Source organism: Onychostoma macrolepis, chromosome 08, assembly GCF_012432095.1.
Source record: "Onychostoma macrolepis isolate SWU-2019 chromosome 08, ASM1243209v1, whole genome shotgun sequence".
NCBI classification, from domain to species: Eukaryota; Metazoa; Chordata; class Actinopteri; order Cypriniformes; family Cyprinidae; genus Onychostoma; species Onychostoma macrolepis.
Window position 1 is genome coordinate 11,047,680 of NC_081162.1, and position 19,820 is coordinate 11,067,499.

Below are 19,820 nucleotides of genomic sequence, written 5' to 3' on the forward strand. Positions count from 1 at the left end.
ACCCAACTATACAACATTGAACAGACTATCTTTTTCCATCAGTTTTGTTCACTTCAGATTAAATATGGCGTTAATTCTGAGTTGGGCTTATTCTCACATAAATTCTCCGTGATCATTGGTTGCTTTCATCCCCAGATGAGCATAAGATGTTCTAGTGGGCTCCACATGGAACATTGTCCAAAGTTTTGCTCTTTGAACTTTTGCGCAAGACCGACCTCTGAAACATACTGTGGTTTCGTGGCTTGAATAAAGCCCTTTGTGCCATGTGTTTTTTGGAAGGGGCAGCTATAGGGGAGAAGTGTTTGATGTCTCTGAGTCATCCTACATCCAGTCCCACACATTCACACACTTCGTCTCACCCTGTTAATTCCTCACTCTTTTGAAGCCACTTTTCAAGTTGGAGAAGAATAAATTGTACCTCCAAGCGAGGATCCGCGCCTCCCCACTCCGATACCTGCTGTGATCACAGACTGTGCACTTTTGTGTTATTATTACATTTCATGCTTCTATGTCTTCATGAATGTCCAACTGCAGTCTGTGAATCTGTGAAAAAAAGTTATTGGTTTAAGAGGCACAAGAGGTAACCAAGTGTTTTATTGAAGATGTCATTGGACTTTTCCTGTTTTGAAGACTTTAAGCATCACGTTAAATTGAATGTATCTGCTACAGAATAATACTTATCTGGCTTTAGTCTACGTCAGTTTGCTTTGAGGTCATTTATATGGTATTGTTCTTCTAAAAGACAAAATACTTCTAAAAGACACTCATTTTGTCCATTAAATGTCCAGAATATTCCACCATTTGTTTTTGTGAACTAAAGCTATTGAAAGTAATATCTGGTTATTTAAATTATAAAATAAAATAAAATGTTAATAATAGATGGAAAATTAAAAATGTTGCATTGGAATCTATCCAAAAAAATGCTGAATTAGTACTAATACTAAAATTGAAATACAAATAAATTAAAACTAAATAGAAAACTAAATTAAAACTGAAACTGAAAATATAAAAATAATTAATATTAATAAACACTATAGTATACTAGTATATAAATTCTAAAATAAGACATATGATGTTAAAAATTATGATAAAAAAGTAAAAAAATTAAAACATTTAAAGTTAATCAAATGATTTGATGGGATAGTTAAGATTTGATTTCATTTGTTCAGAATAAAATGTAATATGCTTGACATTTCCTGTGATATAACACGTCCAACTATATTAAAAACCCTCCGGGCCACTTTTGACCGAAAAATTTTACATTTCAAATTTTTAATTAAAAATCTAAATCAATATAAAATAAAATAATAAAATAAATGTTGCATACTATAAAAAAAAAATATTTAAAATATATAAAATTCTAAATAATAATTAAAAATATTATTGAACAAAAATATATTAGATTGATTTTCCTGAAAAAAAGAGTTACATTTCAAGGCTTAAGTAACATATGACTGTGAAGATACCAAGTGTGGCTCCCAAGAAAGAGGCTCAGAGGGTTAAAGGCAAGAGAGTATATTGTTAAAAACAAAGGAATAATGGAAAATAAAGGTTTTAGAATAGGAAACCTGCGTTGTGTCGCATTACAAGGTTTGATGCTGTTCTCGCCTCATTTCACACAAACTCTGCAGTCCCATCAATGTTTTACTGTTTGTATGACTCGTTTAAGACGCCCTCAAATTTAAATGCCTTTTACAGTTATAGGAAAGATGTTTTAAACATAGTCAATAAGGAATAAATGTTTAATGACCCCTTTAACTTTGTATGCTGGTGGTTCTGCAAATAAACTTTTTTGCCTCGGGCTACAAGGACACTAATCACTGTGTGTGCAGACTACGGAGTGTGAAGCATTTCTGTGAAGTGTTTATGCTTAAAATTAAATAAATAAATACAATAATAATATATTTTATTTTTTACAAATAGTATTATGCTTTAGGTGTTATGATTGCACCATGAATACTATATCTGCCAGTAAATTACCTGGTGTCAATTATGTGACCCCCATTTCATTCAAACTGGGCCCGGTCAATCCAGTTCCCAAACCATAGATTTTAGGGTTGTTGTTCTTCAGGGTGAGCTTCTTCTCCCGTCTCTGCTGCCATTTGTCGTCCTGATAAAACTGTCATCTCTCGCTCTGATATCTGACCTCTGGATTGACAGAGAACATAAAGTTGCCTTGTGCTAATATTTCGGTTTCTCTTTTTCTTCATAGAATCAAGGTTTCAGGCATTTCTCTCTGAATGATAGGGCCATATACAGTAAGGCAGGAAAAGTTTTTATATCCAAAAGCTGAACAATATAAATGTAAAGGTCAAGCATATTTCCCATTGTGAGCAGGAAGCCTTTTTTATGCCATCCCATGATTCACTCCACTGATTCACTACTGGAGGTCAGTAAATATAGAACCATCTTGGCTGAACTTTGGGATAGATAGATAGATAGATAGATAGATAGATAGATAGATAGATAGATAGAGATAGGCACAGGCTGTATATGGGAACTCCTTGGATTATGAGTACTCTATACAGCATATGAGTAGCACTGATGGACAGGTGTCAGTGTTCCCGCTCTTTGTTGATTTCTGTGACCTCCGTGTCACCTACTCAACATCAGCTCTCCAAACAACGGCTGATCTACCAGTTCTCAGGGAAGGCAGGCCCTGTACGAGATCTGTTGTGACACCATCCTCAAATGTGTTTTCCAGACACTCTTCTGTGTACCCTTTCCCAGAAAGCCCTAAAAAGCGTGCAAATTTCCATACACATCAAGTAAACTCAAACTGAGCAGTGCCACAAACAATAGAATCATCAGCAAAGATCTGTGGCTCTTTAGAGATTCTACACTCCCATATTCCACCACGGAATTCTTCAAGATTCTTCCTTCTCCACACCTGACATGGAACTTTAAGTGGGGTAATGACAAGCAGGAAAGCCGCCACTGCAGAGAGCAGCTGTCTACAAGCCGTGGGTTGTGTGGGCTGCCTGCTCGGAGCGAGCGCTGAGGTGTTGTCATCGAGGATCTCGGATGAGTGTCAAAACACCGGCTTCCAGATTCCTCTCAGTTCGCACCGTATTATTTTTATATATCGTTTTTATCCCAGTCTTTGCCTCACCAAAAGCTTTGGCGAATTTGTCCACAGTGTGACAGATGTTCCCGACGTCTCCTCCCCAAGACGGACTTGTGCTTCCGCTTCTACACCGATGCCTTCTTGAGTTTCTCATCAGCCACCCGTGGAGATTCCAGCATGTGGGATTGGGCTTTTGATATTGAGATTACCCTGACTAATTGGCTCCTTTACGAGGCTCCTTGAATTTTCCCAGGCTGTAATTTTGCCTTGCCAGAAAATACTATACAAGTTAGCAATCATTTTTGTTCATGCAACAGTTTTAAAATACACAAAATTGTTTTCCGTTTAATCACTGATGGTAGTCCAACCACCATTCGGTCTTATTTTAGTCTACCTACACTACTGTCTTCTCATTTGAAGACTCTGCTCTAATTTGCCCAGTCCTTCATCCCAAGTCGAGCCTCTTCCTCCACCTATCAGGCATTGTGATATTCTTGAGTGCTTGTCTTTGTGTCCACTTGTCTTCCATTTGGCCTTATTAGGACTCAACCATCAACTGTCCTCTGAGTTTGTGCTTTGAGACCTTCGTCTGTCTTCAAACTCCCATCTCTCTTGGCCTCATCGTCATCCGTAGATCTAAGTGGAGCAAGTTGAAGATCCTTGAAATTTCCCAGGCTGTAATACTGCCTTTTCTGTAAATACTGTACAAGCTAACAATCCTTTTGGTTCATGGAAATGTTTTAAAGTACTTTTTATTGTTGTTGTTGTTGTTTGTTTTATCACTAGTGGTAATCCGACTGCAATCCAGTCTTATTTAGTCTACATACACCTTTTGGAAGTGCCTGTCGCCTCATTTGAAGACTCAGTTCTAACTTGTCCAGTCCTTCATCCCAGGTCAATCCTCTTCCTCCAACTACCAGGCATTGTAATATTCTTGAGTGCTTGTCTTTGTGTCTGCTTGTCTTCCATTTGGCCTTATTAGGAATCAACCATCAGCTGTCCTCCAGGTTTGTGCCTCGAGACCTTCATCTGTCTTCAGACTTCCTTCTTTCTTGGCCTCATAATCATCCGTAGATCTAAGTGGAGCATGTTGAAGATCTAAAATGTCATAAGATAAAGAAACTATTTGAGGCTTACGCTGTGGTGTACGAGTTAAATTGTTTACGTTGTAATCCCAGTTCTGCTTTAATTCTGGAAGGTATTGTGGTATAATTAGATATTCAAAATAGGGATTTGTGTCAGTGTGGCTCTGATGGGTTTGAATGATGATTAATTGTAGTCAAAACTCCAGTGGCCGACGTAATGCAAGCTCGCGCTGCCGTTGATTATGTAGCCATGTTTGTATTTTAAGAATTAAATGTGTAATTGATTTGCCATATGCTACCCAAACCCAGTGTACCCTAAACTGTTAAAAGCAGAGAATTGGGATTGTGTATGGTTACACTGTTTGACAGCTCTGAAGATCCTGAAACTTATATTATAGTTTTATTTCACTTTTTGAGAGGCAGCTCAAAGTCATAAAGTTTTGGAGATCGGGTGCTTTTTTTGAGTTTCTCTATATAAATATTATATTTTTAACATATACACGACATTAGATAATCTTAAGATGGTTGATTTTCTGAAGACCAGCTCTTATCTCTGTTTTGACCTTATCAAATTGGTGATGTTTAAGTCCAAATAGATTTGTGTGTCGTAAACAGGCTTTTCACCGAATATATCTCATTTCCATTTTCTGTATCGCTCGGTATCATTCGCTATTGTTTTGGTTTGCTCCAGTGACTGGGGTAGTTGAGGCCAGTTTCGACGAAAGAGCATCCAGACCGTCTCCTTTCAGTTTATGGCTGTTTGTGAAATGTCTGGATGCGCGTAGAGCCATGTCCCCGGCTTTCTCTCCCCCCTGCGTTCGAGTCAACCTTTGCAAACGAAGGGAAGTCTTCATTAAATGTGGCAATCGGTTCCACAAGATTGATGCCAACCTTTTAAAAATTCACCATTGGGCCGAATTGAACACGGGCAAATGCTGATGCAGATGAACAGGGAGAAGTCGGCCCCATCGAGAGAAATAAATCTGAGTTGCAGGCTTCAGTTCATAAATACCACAGGCTGTCAGGGAGCATGTTTTATGGCCCCTGATAGAAATTACTGCATTTATTTATCTCATCACACCTGATAGAAATGCAGAGTAGCCACTCACGGCAGACCTGTCTTCAGTTTACTCACGAGTTGAATACTAGAGCTGACCCACAGTTCCCATTCATTAAATTCGGATGAATATGTACAGTAGATCTCTGGTGGACAGGGTGTTTGACTGAAAAAAGTGCTTTCAGAAAGAATCAATGGCTGTGATTTGCTAATTCGGTTTTTGCTTAGCGGATTTCTACACCAAAGTAACCAACCGGATTTACATTTGCTTCAACCATTTCATCTGTTTATTTCAAACATACCCCTCCTCCATTTTCAACATCTAGGCATCTCCTGCTTTGCATTGATATCACATTTCAGAAGCTTTTCCAACATCCACTTCTGCACTTACCTTCCTAACTTATTCTCAAACTCAGATTCTTCCACCGGCTAAATGACATCTTACTCCCCTTGGCGGTGTCACTTTGCTCCTAATCTTCTTCCAAACATGACTCTGTCTGACTTTAATGCATCTGATGCATCCTGTAACCTGTTGGAGATGCTCATTTGGTCTTCAAAGCATGTCTAAAGTAGAATTATGCAGCGCTCCTGATGCAGAGAGACTCAGGCAGCGAGGCACTGAATTTATTGATTCCCGTGAGTGAGTCAGAGAGTGTAATTCACCAGCGCCTGATTGATGAGGAGAGCAAGTTCAAACTGTCCATGAAGTGCAACGCATGCTATTTTTGCTCTTTCCCAAAACTTTGATATGGATAAGCAGTTTGACTTGAGACCAGCAGAGGATTCTTTTATGCAAAATATTTCATAATAATAATAATAATAATAATAATTATTATTATTATTGTTGTTGTTGTTGTTCTTTTTGACAGATTGCTTTTATTCCTCTTTTCATTCAAGTCTAAATGCAGAAAAATAATGAAAATGTATTAATTAATATGAATAACAATAATAAATAATCATAGTGGAAATATTCTATAGTAAATTGCATATATGAAAGTATAAATGTAGTAATAATAAATGTTAAAATTGGATTATAAAATATAGAATAATATTTGATAATATAAATTATTATTTCTTGATTTTATTATAATAGGATGAATGTATTTGTATAATAATAATAATAATAATAATTATAATAATATGTTGTTATTATTATTATTATTATTTATATAATTATATTAATTGAATTATAAATTATTGGTTGGATTTTATGCGTTTATCTGAAAATTGGGTTTGAATGTTTTCAGCATTATTACTGCAACATTATTAGATTCATTGGCACTCCTATAGTATAATAGGAATCTAGTGTAATGCTCCAAGGAAATAAAAAAAACAAAAAAACAATGTCCAACACTTTAGCTGTCCACGCAAGGTGACACTAATAATCTAGCCACAGACACCCTCTTTGGACTGATGAGGTGGTTGTGTGTGTGTGTGTGTGTATAAGTTTTAGGACCGTTTCTGGACTGCTACTGTTGTTGGATTGTGTGTGAGTGTGTGTGTGTGTGTGTCTTATACCATACTGGCTTAGGAAACCCTTCTTATTACCACTGACTCCATGACAACCGCTCACAGGCTCCTAAGAGCCACAGACCGGGAGGGAGAGAAAATAGGAGGTTAATGATCAGGTGGAGTCAGTGATTCACAGTGGTTAAAGATGGAGACCCACAATCCCTAACATCAATGATTCCGGTTATATTGTTTTCATATTTATGTTCCAGTTTCAAGAACTCTTTAAAGAGCACAGTGTTGTACAGCCCAGTAAAGTATGCTAGATCTCATCAGTTTACTGCGTCGTTCACAATGTGGCACTTTAAAGATTTGAATTGGGCAATGACAGATTTTATGGGCCGTGTTTGCATTGTTATCTGATTTGCATAATTCCTTCATAATTCTGCAGACACCACGTGTAAATAAACGGTCCTGAATTTCTAGAAAGCAGAAAGTTTTCTATTGAATTGCTGTGTGAGATCTCCTTCCAGACTCGTTTTACTGAACACAGTGATTCTTTTGAACATTTCCATTAATTATTTCCTATGTCTTTGCGCATTGGTAATGAAGTCAGTTTTGCCTCTCTTTCCTAGACAATTCCCAGAGTCTCCGGCCTCCAGTCCTACTAAAAAGAACATGGTCAGGCCAGACTATGAACACCAAATCTACAACATCTACACCAAATCAGGTCAGTCCCTCTGTAACTATTATCTCAAAAGTTCAGCATTAATTTTAGGTAATTCTAGCAAACGTTTACAGCATTGCTACACAACCTTCTGTGAAATTGACTTTAGTGACATCGCTACGATTATTGTTAACACTTCAAGTGGCAGAGAAAATTACACCAATGACGTGTGCACTTCTATGCAAACAATACGAGAATGTGATATGTGCGCTTCAGGAAATCCCATTGACCACCTCACTCTGCAGACCTGTCTTTCAGGTCCAAAATATAACTTGAGTTTGGGATGTGAAGGCATGCTTGTGTGCTTTTTTCTGGCTGGAGAGAGACACCATGTGGTGAGGATGAGCTAATCTGTAGCATAGAAGAAGAAATCACACTGTATTGAGGTACATCCAGGTCCAAAGCTGAGATTTGGTCACACATACTTTTTTTTCTGTAATTAATTATAAAATGTGCAGGTCATACACTGTATCACTTGCACTTGTACTCATGCATTTATTCCTCATGTTTTCATTTTAGTTGCTTAATTTGAAGAATATACCACATGTGTTGCTACATGGAGATCTGGAGAAGAAAAAAGTTAGATGATGTGCAAGTTGCAAGTTATTTTTTGCTCGTCTTTGACCCTCAATTAATTTGATTGGTCTTTTTTGATGGTCTTTAATTACTGTATTTTAACTTCAGTATGTATTTTCATTAATATCATTAATATCTCTTCGCTCTTATAACAGCGACTTCAGGAAGATTTTACGCATACTGTAATTGCGCGATTACAGGCACGTTGATCATATCAAGGCTTCAGTGGTTAAAATAAGTGACTGACACATTAAACTCTGCCACTTGCCTTTGACGTCGTTAAAGTGACAGCAGATTGACTTGTTCTCGAGTGAGGCCAAAGAGAAAGGAAGGGTTCTGTCAGCACGAGGGCTGATGCATTTTGCTTCCCTGTCGCCATGGTAATGCCATTTGACTGACAGGCAGACACTTGCTCTGCCACCAATCATCACTCTGTCACCACAAGTAGTGTGTTCTATTGATCCTCCTTTAGCAACATCTCTGTAACCGTCAGGAACTGTGTTCACAGGCGAGTTTAGCAGCGGAGCAGTATGTGGTCTAGTTATCCAGTGGATATTTTGCAATTTTTATTGATGGAGATAGTAGAGATACAGGGAATGTGTACACAAACTGCTATGCTGCAGTTCTGACACTGTTGCCTTAAGCTTCTTATGTATAATTATACATATTTCAGTTACACTTTATTTTAAGGTGTCCTTGTTACATTGTAAATGTTACATGTATGTACTGAGTAATATTAATTAACTACATGTACTTATGGTTATGGTTAGGGTTAGGGTTTGGCTTAGGGTTACTTGCATGTAATTATGCATAATTAATTGTAATTATAATAGTAATTACATGTAATGTGTAACAAGGACACCTTATAATAAAGTCTTACCCATATTTCTATAAACAAATTATATTATAATTACATGTTATAAGATATATGTGCATGCTTACATACAGTATATTTTATATAGTATATAAATTAGCATTCACACATATCTTATAACATGTAATTGTAAATTGCATTGTATAATTATACATATTTCTATAAATTAATTATATTAGAATTACATTTTAGAAGATATGTGCATGCTAATTTTGTGTATATTATTGTATAAATTAGCATGCACATATCTTCTAAAATGTAATTCTAATATATCTTATCTTATATCTTATTACATATAATTATAATATGATTTATTTATAGAAATCTGTATTATTTTAATACTACTACTACTATTAATTAAAATTTTATATTTTATTTTTATTGTACCACTTTATTGAAATAATGACACTTTACTATTAATTAGAATTTTATTACAATTTCTTCATGAATTATGATTTGAAAACAAGTGTGGGGTTTTGAACAGACAGCTGGATTTACTGTGATCACTAGCAACCATAATAATAATAATAATAACAACAACTTGTTAAATTTATTTAATTTAATTATGCATTTATTTGTTTACTTTAAAATGTAGGATTATTATTATTATTATTATTATTAGAGACTTTATTGAATTTTCTTCATGAATTGAGTTATGACCTGAGGAGCAAGTGTGGGGTTTCAAACAGACAGCTGGATTTACCTTAATCGTTGGGGACTCTGCGCGCTCGCATATGTGCATATATGTATGCGCGTGGATGTTGACAGCTGGCCTGGTTCGAGCTGGGCTAAAACCATGTGCGCTCTGTCAGGCTCGTAGCACCAGCTCCTTCAGGATTGATGAATTGCCTGCTTTCTTGATTAAACCTTCCGTCACTTCCCAACAAAACACAACACACACATGCAAAAAAAAAAAGAAAAAAAAAAGACCAGCGCATTAAAGACTATCCTAGCGCAGAAGACTCAACATGTCTGGGAATCTGTCATCGTCAGCCACATTATGTGCGGATTTGAGGTGCCGGTGCTTTGACATTTATTAGCAGAGTATTAAAAACTAATTCACATAGATTTGGCAACCTTCATTCACTTGACAGTCCACGCTCATTTTAACAAGTTGGGTCTTTCTAGACTTCACAACCTCTTACTTTGTTTCACCACCGCCTCTTTGAAGCTGAGCAGATTTTTGGTGTCATTTATTTTTCATTTAGCTTGATGGCTTGAAGGAAATATTTCCTAATTAGCGAAGGAATCAGTGTGAAAAAGAGTCCGTTTGCAACATCTGTGAGGTGATGGATTTGAATACATTATTTTTTGGGAGTATTAATGAAGTAATACTTAGTCTATCAGAAATGAGCATCGTATGAGCTGTGATTCTCTAAATGTTTATTTTTGTGAAGGGAACTTCATATTGTTAAAGTCTTTTTTATATGCGGTAAGGAGCTTGACTTTTGCCACTTGTCATTTTCATTCTTGTCTATACTAAAACAAGCAACAGATACTCATAAATAAGACAGATATTAAATATCCCCTATGTAAGTTACATTAACATATCTATTGCATTAATCACAAAAAGAATGACAATGCCTTTATTAAAGATTATATATAATGGCAATCAATTATTCCTTGGTGGATTAAAGAAAGATCAATTAAGAGGTGACTGGAGAGAGAGAGAGAGAGAGAGAGAGAGAGATAAAAATACAGAGATGTTTCATTATTACCTTAAGTTTGCAAAATATCAGAGCGAGTGACAATGATTTTTGATTTTCCGGAACTGATATTAGTCCCTTATTAAAGTATGTGCATCTGCTTTTAATTTGCTCCAAATAATTGGAAAATGCAACAGAGCTTTCCAATTAAAGCGCCACTTTACGCACTTTAATAATACCCCCATAATATTAGAGCTTATGAAATGACAGGTGAGCTGGTGTATGAATAAAACATAAAGGCTCGTAATAAGAGACAGGAAAAAAATGGCAGACAGTTGTTGGGGGGTTTTTAAAATGCTTGACTTAATTTGCATATATTAATCTCTTCTTTTCAGCCTTATCGAATATTCGTGCGTATTTGAAGTTAAAATAGTGATGACAGGCCGGGGTACGCTTCATTTTTCCACGGATTTATTGCTCCTATAATTCAGGATCTTTAATAAGCCAATATGACTGATCCTCCGAGTTCTGTGGAATTTCGTTAATTGTTCCAGATGGTGCTCACTGATTATGCAAAATGACTTCTCTTTTTCCCCCACTTTTTATTTTTTTCACCGTCCCCGACCACACTGTTTTTTGATTGACTAACACAGAGAAAAAAGATTATTTTTGGGCCAGCACTTTCATTAGGAAGCCTCTCATCAGGTTTCAAACAAAAGTTCCATCTTATCTCCGGCTGCAGACTGCGCCGTGACTAGCGCTCCAGCTAGCGCTTGGCAGTCGAGGAGGATCCCGTAGGCTTTTAATCGTGACTCTAATCTCGTGTAGCCCGGCAGCTCTCTCCACCCGTGTGGCCATATTTTACAATACCAAAACACTTTAGGCTGAAGGATTAGAGAACACGCACTCGGGCTAGCGACACAAAAACTCATCTGCTAAGTGCGGCTGCTCTATGGCTGGATGGCTAGCCTTGAGGAGCTGGTTGATTAAAACCCCCCAAAGCTAGGCCACCATTTTTCTGCTCCTCCTCTCTCATAGCCGAGGGCCCATTGAAAGTTCACCTTGATTCTGTTTAGCATCAGCTAAATTGCCCTAAATGAATTGTGTATGGATATTTGATGGGTGGCGGTGGGGGGACTAGGAGGGGAAGAGACATAGACCAGATTTACAGCTGTGTTTTACTTTCGATGGGTACACGATTTAAGCCGCGCAATTTCGGGGCAATAAAACCGTTCTGAAAGGGAGCCAAGGACTTCAGGTCTTCAGGTTGGCGACAGGGCATGAAAGACTGCATACAGCTTCTTTTCCAAAAAAGCCATTAATGATTTATTCCCGTGGCCTACGTAGAGAGGGAGCCTGGGGAAAATGCAGAGGGGGTTTACAACTTGCTTGGCTCGTGTGCATGATAGCAAATACCACTAAACCTATGACTGATGTGACATCTGAAGTTTTGTTTCCGGATTAATCCGGATTTAAGACTCTACCCTCAGTCTTCCTTTAGGAGGTCTCTTCCTTTAGAGTATTGGCACCTACAGTATACTAATATGCACATTGTACCATATCACTCTCTTTACGTTTTTTTTACGCTACCATTGCAAAATAATTATTGTCAAAGTACATATACTTCTACATTTACATTTGTAGTTTTACCTATTGCATTTTAATTTGGAAGGGTCAATTAAAAAAAAAAAAAAACTTCTACTCTTAGCTGAATTTATTTATTTATTTATGCTTTATTTGTTTAAACATATAAATAATTGTGTGTGTGTGTGTGTGTGTGTGTGTGTGTGTGTGTGTATATATATATATATATATATATATATATATATATATATATATATATATATATATATATAGGTTGTTGTTATTTTATTATTATTATTTAAATATATATTTATTTAAAATGTATTTGTAATAATAATAATAATTATTATTATTATTATATATATAATATATATACTATAATATAATATTTATATATTTAAAGAAATGAAGCTAAATAAATACATAAGTATAAATACATTTTTAATAAATATACATTTAAATAATAATAATGGTTATTATTATTAGTATTAGTATTTTTTATTTAAATATATACATATTTTTAAAATAAATATACTGTATATTTGAATGACAATAATAATAATAAACTTTTATTCTATTATCTTTTTTTTTTGTTATTACCTATGGAAAAGTATTTAGTCTTTTTCTTTTCTATTCACACTATGAATATAAATGTGCTCTTCTATTATTTTCTAAATGTGTCTGTAAGTTTCTTGGAGATTTAAGTCAAGCATAAGACTAATGAGAGCCACGTGCCTGTGGGCCTAATCACAGTCCGGGGTATCATTCCTCAGCCGTCCATCTCCCAGCCCAGAATAAGATCTGTTCCTTCATTAGTCTCCAGCCTATCAAACATGGCCGCCCTCAATAGATGGGCCTGTCTAGCCTTCCCATTGCCCTCATGTTCAGCAGTCTTTGTTATCGCACATCTAATTAGAACTTGATAAAAATATTTCCCTCGAAATCCAGCCATTAAATATAGGTTAAGGAGATTTATGATCAAATATGCTCTTAAAGATCTTTTAATGGGTCTGTGGACTCGTTAAGTTGATTATTAACGAGCCCCTAATACATAGTGCGATTTAAACTCACAATGAGATTCCGGGGAATGGAGCCATTCCTGATAAGGGGGAAGTGGGCCCCCCAAAGGCTGTTTTGAAAGTGTGCCGTCTGCTTTTGTCTCAAAATATATTAAGAGACTCATCTACGGCTGTATGAAGAGTTTATTCTCTGAAACAATAGCCAAATTCCCACACCCATGCTCTCAAAATAAACGCTTATTGTAGTCAGCATGCTATTGTATGTGTTGTCATAATTTATGAACATCCTTTATTCTTTGGTGTCACAGTCATGGGTCATATTTATTTTTTATTTTTTTCTTCCTATTCAAGATTTTACGGTATAAGAGGTACAAGAGAAGATGACGTATACGAGAGTTAACAATAAAGAAAAGTCTTCTTAAAAATAATAAATATATGTAAGTTATTAGAAATGTTCTAATTGTATTCATCCCAGTTTTTATACCATTTTCAAGAAAAGTTTTACTTTAATTACTTACTAATTTGAAAATGACATGTTGTGTAACCAATTCAAAAATAAAAAGATACATTTTTTTAGACCTTGAATGAATACTTGAGTGCACATCTTAACCATTCATTAAAAAAAAAAAAAAAGTTTTTTTTTTAAATTATTTATTATATATTTTATTGTAGTTTTTATAATAATTTATATGTAATCATTTATAAAGACATTGTACAATCTAAACTAACTTTGTTATAAAAAATGTCAAATTATCTGCCATTTTTACTGACATATTGACATTAACAAACCGTCACATGGCTCTCCAAGGTGTCTGTCTGTGATTTCCTGCTATTTCTTTTTTTTTTTTTTTTTTTTTTGTGTGTGTTTTGTTTTGTTTTTTGTTTTTTATTTCGCTTTGCTTTGCTTTTTTGTTTTATGTTTTGTGTTTTTGTTTTGTTTTTTGTTGTTTTATGTTGTGTGTTTTGTTTTGTTTTGTTTTTGTCTATAGTTCCTTGCAGTATGCACGTTACAGTTACTAAAATGTAAATCCAGACATCTTAAGTCAATCAGGTTCCTGCTTCCTGTCTGTGATCGCCTACACAGTTGCTTCATTCAGGGCTCAGTGTCATACTTCCACTGTTTGTTAGGCCAAACTGCAGCTGTCAAACCTTATGCACATATTCGCATCTGAATGACACATCTGAGCTACAGTGTCTACTGAGCCTCATGTCACAATGAACGTAATGCTACAATGATTAACATAATTAATGAGGAATGGCGGTGCGGCATTGGTGGATTGGTTTAAGGAGATGATGAATGGTCCTATGGCTGCACCAGTGGCTGCCAACGAGGCCTCTCATGCTGTCATCCCTCCTGCCTGAGTCCTGGCACACATCATTACTCACCAGGCCGAGGTGCCACTTTACATCGCCCTGCAGCCGCCAACATGGAAAACTTAATAACACTCCCCAGCGCTGAGGGGATCTATTGGGGCTCCGTGCCAGTGATTGTCTACTGTAGAGTGCTACTGAAACTTAAGTGGAGGTATGGGATGCTAGCTCAGCTCAATGTAGCTCTCTCACGGACTGTAGCATACAAATACAGGCACCGACCCTATCGCGTGACCCTTACGCCACTTTCTTGCCTTAATTTGCTTCTCTTTCTAGTATGGTTCAACATCCATTTCCAAGTCCGCCCTACCTCCTGCTCCAGCATGGTGAGTTAGCATACCCACAGAACCGCTAATTAAGAGGGGATTTGGTGTAATTGTGCCTTCTGCTGCGGCCCATCCGGCACACGCAATTTAGCGGTGGGTCCGTTGCCAGCTCTGCCGCTCATGCGTGCTCTGGAGAGGCCGAGCTCATTTACTTAGAGTCTCAAAACAACTTCAGATCACTATGCTAGCATTACAGTACCACTAGACCTATCACATGCCAGAGCTAGTACTAATCTCTCTAGTACACTTGACTAATCCCTAGACCACTTATCTTAGGAGGTTTTAACACTTGGTTCAATTGCTTGGTTCAAACCGGAGTTTGATTCCACCCACTACCCCTGCTTTTATATATAAAATGTTTTGTTTGTTTTTATTGTTTATTTATTGTGTATACTTTTTTTTTGCTTGTTTATTTTATTTAGTTGTTTATTTGCTTATTTTATTTTATTTGCTTTGTTTTATTTTATATATTTTTTATTTTAATGTATTATTTTATGTTTCTATTTATTTTTTATTTCATTTCATTTTGTTTTATTTTATTGTTTGTATTTTGTTTTTATTTTTTATTTAGTTTTACTTAATACTTGCATTGTTTTACTTGTTTTTTTTAGCTCATTTTATTTTTAATTTATATTGTTTTTATTTTATTGTGTCTTATTGTGTTTATTTTGTTTTACTTTTATTTTTTAGATTTTTTTAGTTTGTTTTATTTTGTTTTTATTTTATGTATTGTGTATGTATATATATATATATATATATGTATGTGTGTGTGTGTGTATGTTTATATATTTTATTTTTTTATTTTGAGTTTTTGTTTTATTTTGTGACTTTTGTTGTTTGTTTGTTTGCTTGTTTGTTTGTTTGATTGTTTGATTACTCAGTTATTGTATTCATTTTTAATACTAGCTTTCTGAAGACAATTTATTCAGAGAAATTTTGAGAAATGCATTATTCTATAATACATCTTCAATAGCTAAGTTTGATTGTATTCATACCAACTGTGCACTATATTGCCGTTCACATGAAACATTCTCCAGACCACCTTTTCAAATGGACTATGGTCGCTTTCACATCAACAACAAAAACCAGACTCCAAAACCTTTAGTTTTAAATCATCAATCTCTCTGTGATTATGCACATTTGTGTCATTACATGGAGAAAATAAATATATATATTAGAGATTATTTTTATCTAGAGGTTATGTTTCTTGACCTCTCTTACCGAATAGAATGGGTGATAGGTGCAGGAATTACATTACAGCATTTCTTAAGTGTGTGCTTAATGCCAGGCATCCGCTGGAGCATTTGGCTCCTCTTTCACTCTGGAAGACAGATAGATCAGTGCCCAGTGGGTGATGCCTACTGGCACCCGACCCACTACCAGATTTCAAGGACCACTTGTCAACCAGATGGAAAAATAACAATTCTCTGCTAAATAAACTTAATACATCTTCCCTGCCCCCTATCTCTCTGGTCTCTCCCTCTCACTCTTTCACTTTTTATGCACTTAAAGGTTCACCCAAAATGACATTTCTGTCATCATTTATTCAAACCTCATTATATTCCAAACCTGTTGGACGTAAGGTGAATTCTTGATATACTGGCCATTATTTTCTTTATAAGCAACCGAGAAATGAACATTCTGTCATTAATTACTTACCTTCATGTCATTCCAAACCCGTAAGACCTTTGTTTATCTTCAGAACACAAATTAAGATATTTTTGATGAAATCTGAGAGCTTTCTGACCCTGCATAGACAGCAACGCAACTGACACGTTCAAGGCCCAGAAAAGTAGTAAGGACATCGTTAAAATAGTCCATGTGACATCAGTGGTTCAACCATAATTTTATGAGGCTACCGGAATACTTTTTTTGCACAACAGACAAATGGAATGGAAGATAAATGTGGAAAAGTTCATATTTTTCTCAAAAAACTCAGCACTATTATCTAAGTTCTAAAGACTTAAACAGGACTATTGTGTTCTTTTGTGTCCTTTTTTAACATTGAAACCTCAGACCATATTTGTTGTAATGGCATGAAAAATAGCAACTGAGTTTTGGCGCTATGTTGCTTTAAAGTGAAATATTGATTCTTCTCACTTGAATCTTGTCTACATGTGTGCAATGCACAATGATAGAAAGTTAAGACGGAAAATGAATAAAAGACGAAAATCAGACGAAAGCAGGAAGAATGGCAAGGGCCACGACAGAGTCATTAAAAGGTGCTGAAAATAGCAGCGAGCCATCATCTGTTCTCATAGCACGGGTCAGGAGCGCTGACACTTCCAAAACTCCTCCTGTCAGGGCAGGGGGCCATTTGTATTCTCTCTCATTAGGCAATTTGACTAATGACCAGGCTGGGCTTTGGAGGGGCTCGGGCAGACCTCCTCGCCCAGGCTCTGGCTTCACCAGGCAGCAGCCTCTATTGGAATGGCACAGATGGCAAACCCGGGCGACAAAATAAACGACAATATGTCTCTAAGATGTCTTCAGGCGGCGGGCACAATTTTTCTTTAAAAGCAAGAAGGTTTGTCTCTGTAGGACAGTCTGTGTGCTGAGAGAGCTGTTGGGATTTCCCTAGGGTTGAAGCTTCTGCTTATCCTGTGTATCAGTGAGTCCAATCTGCAGTCCACACCCACTGGGTAACTCTCTCTTCCTATCAGCTTCTCCAGATTTCACATCCACTTGCACTATTGTCCTTTATGCATGACCTGCTGCTACTGCAGTGACTCAGACCCAGTCTGCTGTTGCTCTCCTGTGGTTTGGCTGGATGTTGTCAGTGTGAGCTGTGGGTGTGAGGAGATTAAATGTGTGTTAGGGGTGAAAAGGTAAGGTTAAGGAAAGGTCTGAATAGCTGTATGGAAAAAGCATTAATTACTTATATGGCCAGGATGTAGGGTAATATAGAACGTAGTATAATGATGGGTTTAGCATGTGACATTTAAACCCAAAACATAGTTCCCCATCTAGGATTTGTGTGTGTTTGTGCTATATGATTTATGTAATAATTTTATGTAATGATTTAGAGATCGACCGATATATATCGATTTACCGATATTTTCCCGATATTTAAGCATTGTGCCATAATCGGATATAGGTTTTGTAATATCGGATTCACCGATAAATGCCTCCATCTTGTGTGTGTTCTGAGAATTGTGCGCAGGATCGCTATTGCAGCGTGTTTGAGGGGAGATGAGACAACAACAACAATGCCGTGTAGGTAGCCTGCTTAATTTGCTGTAGTTAGTAAGCTTTATTTAACATAACAGCCATTAATGCGCAAATTAGATGTATTACATAAATGCCTGATATGCAGTTTATGCAGCTTGGCTCATGGAGTCACGTAAAATAATCCGTCAGTCTGTCCCAATAAAGACGTAACTTTGCATGAATTAAATAATATGCAAATAATAATCATATTGCTGTTCACTCAGCGGGTTGATGCTCAGGAAATGCTCCAGCATGGCCACCGCATGTAACTTTTAAAAAGATTCACTTGTTTAAAACACCCTAAATTATATTAACTCTATGGAAATTAATGATTTATTATCTCCGCGAGCGATTGCAGTTTGAGTGTAGTTCTGTGTAAATGCATAGATAAACCGCACTGTCAGCAGGCATTTCATAATCTAGAATGACAAAAACATATGAATAATTCTGATATAACATACCAGTTGAGAAATGCAATAAAATACAATGTTTTGTTTATTATATTTCAATATTCCAGAGAATATTATTCAGTGAATTAACATTATCCAGTGAATTGTTCTTCACTCTTTAGCCTATTAAACATCTTATAAACTGTAGTTTAAAATGAACACTGCAAAAAATGTTTTTCTTACTTAGATTTTTTGTCTTGTTTCCAGCCACAATATCTAGAAATTCTTAAATCAAGAAGCATTTTCTAGGCGAGTAAAAATTATTGTCTTGTTTTCAGTAAAAACAACTGAAAATTAAGTGAGTTTTTGCTTGAAACAAGCAAAATAATCTGCCAATGGGGTAAGAAAAATAATCTTGTTTTCTGTTTGATATAAGATTATTTTTCTTACCCCAAAGAAAATAAAAAAAAATCAATATCGGTCAATCACTATACTGTACAATATCTTTAAGACTGCACATTTTAGAAAAATTCAACAATTATTTTAGAAGTATTCATTTTTTATCATTTAACATAATCTATGTTATCTTTATCTTAATTTATTACATATTTTTATGTAGTTATTAATTTGTTTGTTTCTTTGTATCTATATATTTATAATTATATTTTTAAAATTGTATTAATTTGATTTTTATCTGCATATATTAACTGGGAGTTTTATTTTAAAATATGTTGTTATCTATTTAAAGTATTCACTACCTTTCCAAATTTGGCGGATTTTTAAGTGCTTTTATTTATTTATTTATTTTAAGTGTCTTATGCCCACCAAGGCTGCCTTTATTTGATCAAAAAATACAGAAAAATACACAAATATTATTACATTTTAAAATAACTGTTTTCTATTGTACTTTAATTTTAAATATTATTTATTTCTTTGGTGGTAAAGCTGAATTTTCAGCAGACTTATCCACGCTTCAGTGTCAAATGATCCTTCAGCAATCATTCTAGTATGTTTGTTTGTTTTGGTGCTTGAAAAACATTTATTATTATTATTATTATTAATTTTGAAAGCAGTTCTGCTTTTGAACAGTCAAGTGTACTAATTTCAGACACAGTTATGCATTTTGGAGTTTACTGTAGGTTTTAGGGTCTTTTCCTCTCACCATCAAACTTCATATTTGTCAATATTATGTCATTTAAATTTAAAGAACAAATTAAATGAAATACAAGCTTGTTTGCTACTTTGAACTGTTACAAACTGTCTGTTTTAGTCTGTGTAGCCTAAAGAATTATTTCAAATTCGCTGAATTTCTCTTTTTCACCTTTTTTTTTTCCTCCTCCTCCTCTGGGGAAGAAATTATTTTTTGTCTCATGAACTGTGCTGTACTGGCTGACCGAGTCCTCAATCTGTCAGTCTTTTAACATTAGCCTACGTATAAAT

The 19,820-nt window shown here is 35.6% G+C and overlaps 1 protein-coding gene across 1 annotated transcript in view; it reads left to right on the top strand.

Moving 5' to 3' along the window:
• The window catches only part of mvb12bb (multivesicular body subunit 12Bb), a 52,023-nt gene that overhangs the window by 18,803 nt on the left and 13,400 nt on the right, over positions 1-19,820 (top strand). Inside the window, 1 exon segment of the mRNA XM_058785133.1 lies at positions 7,294-7,388. Coding sequence (XP_058641116.1) covers positions 7,294-7,388 — 95 coding nt within the window.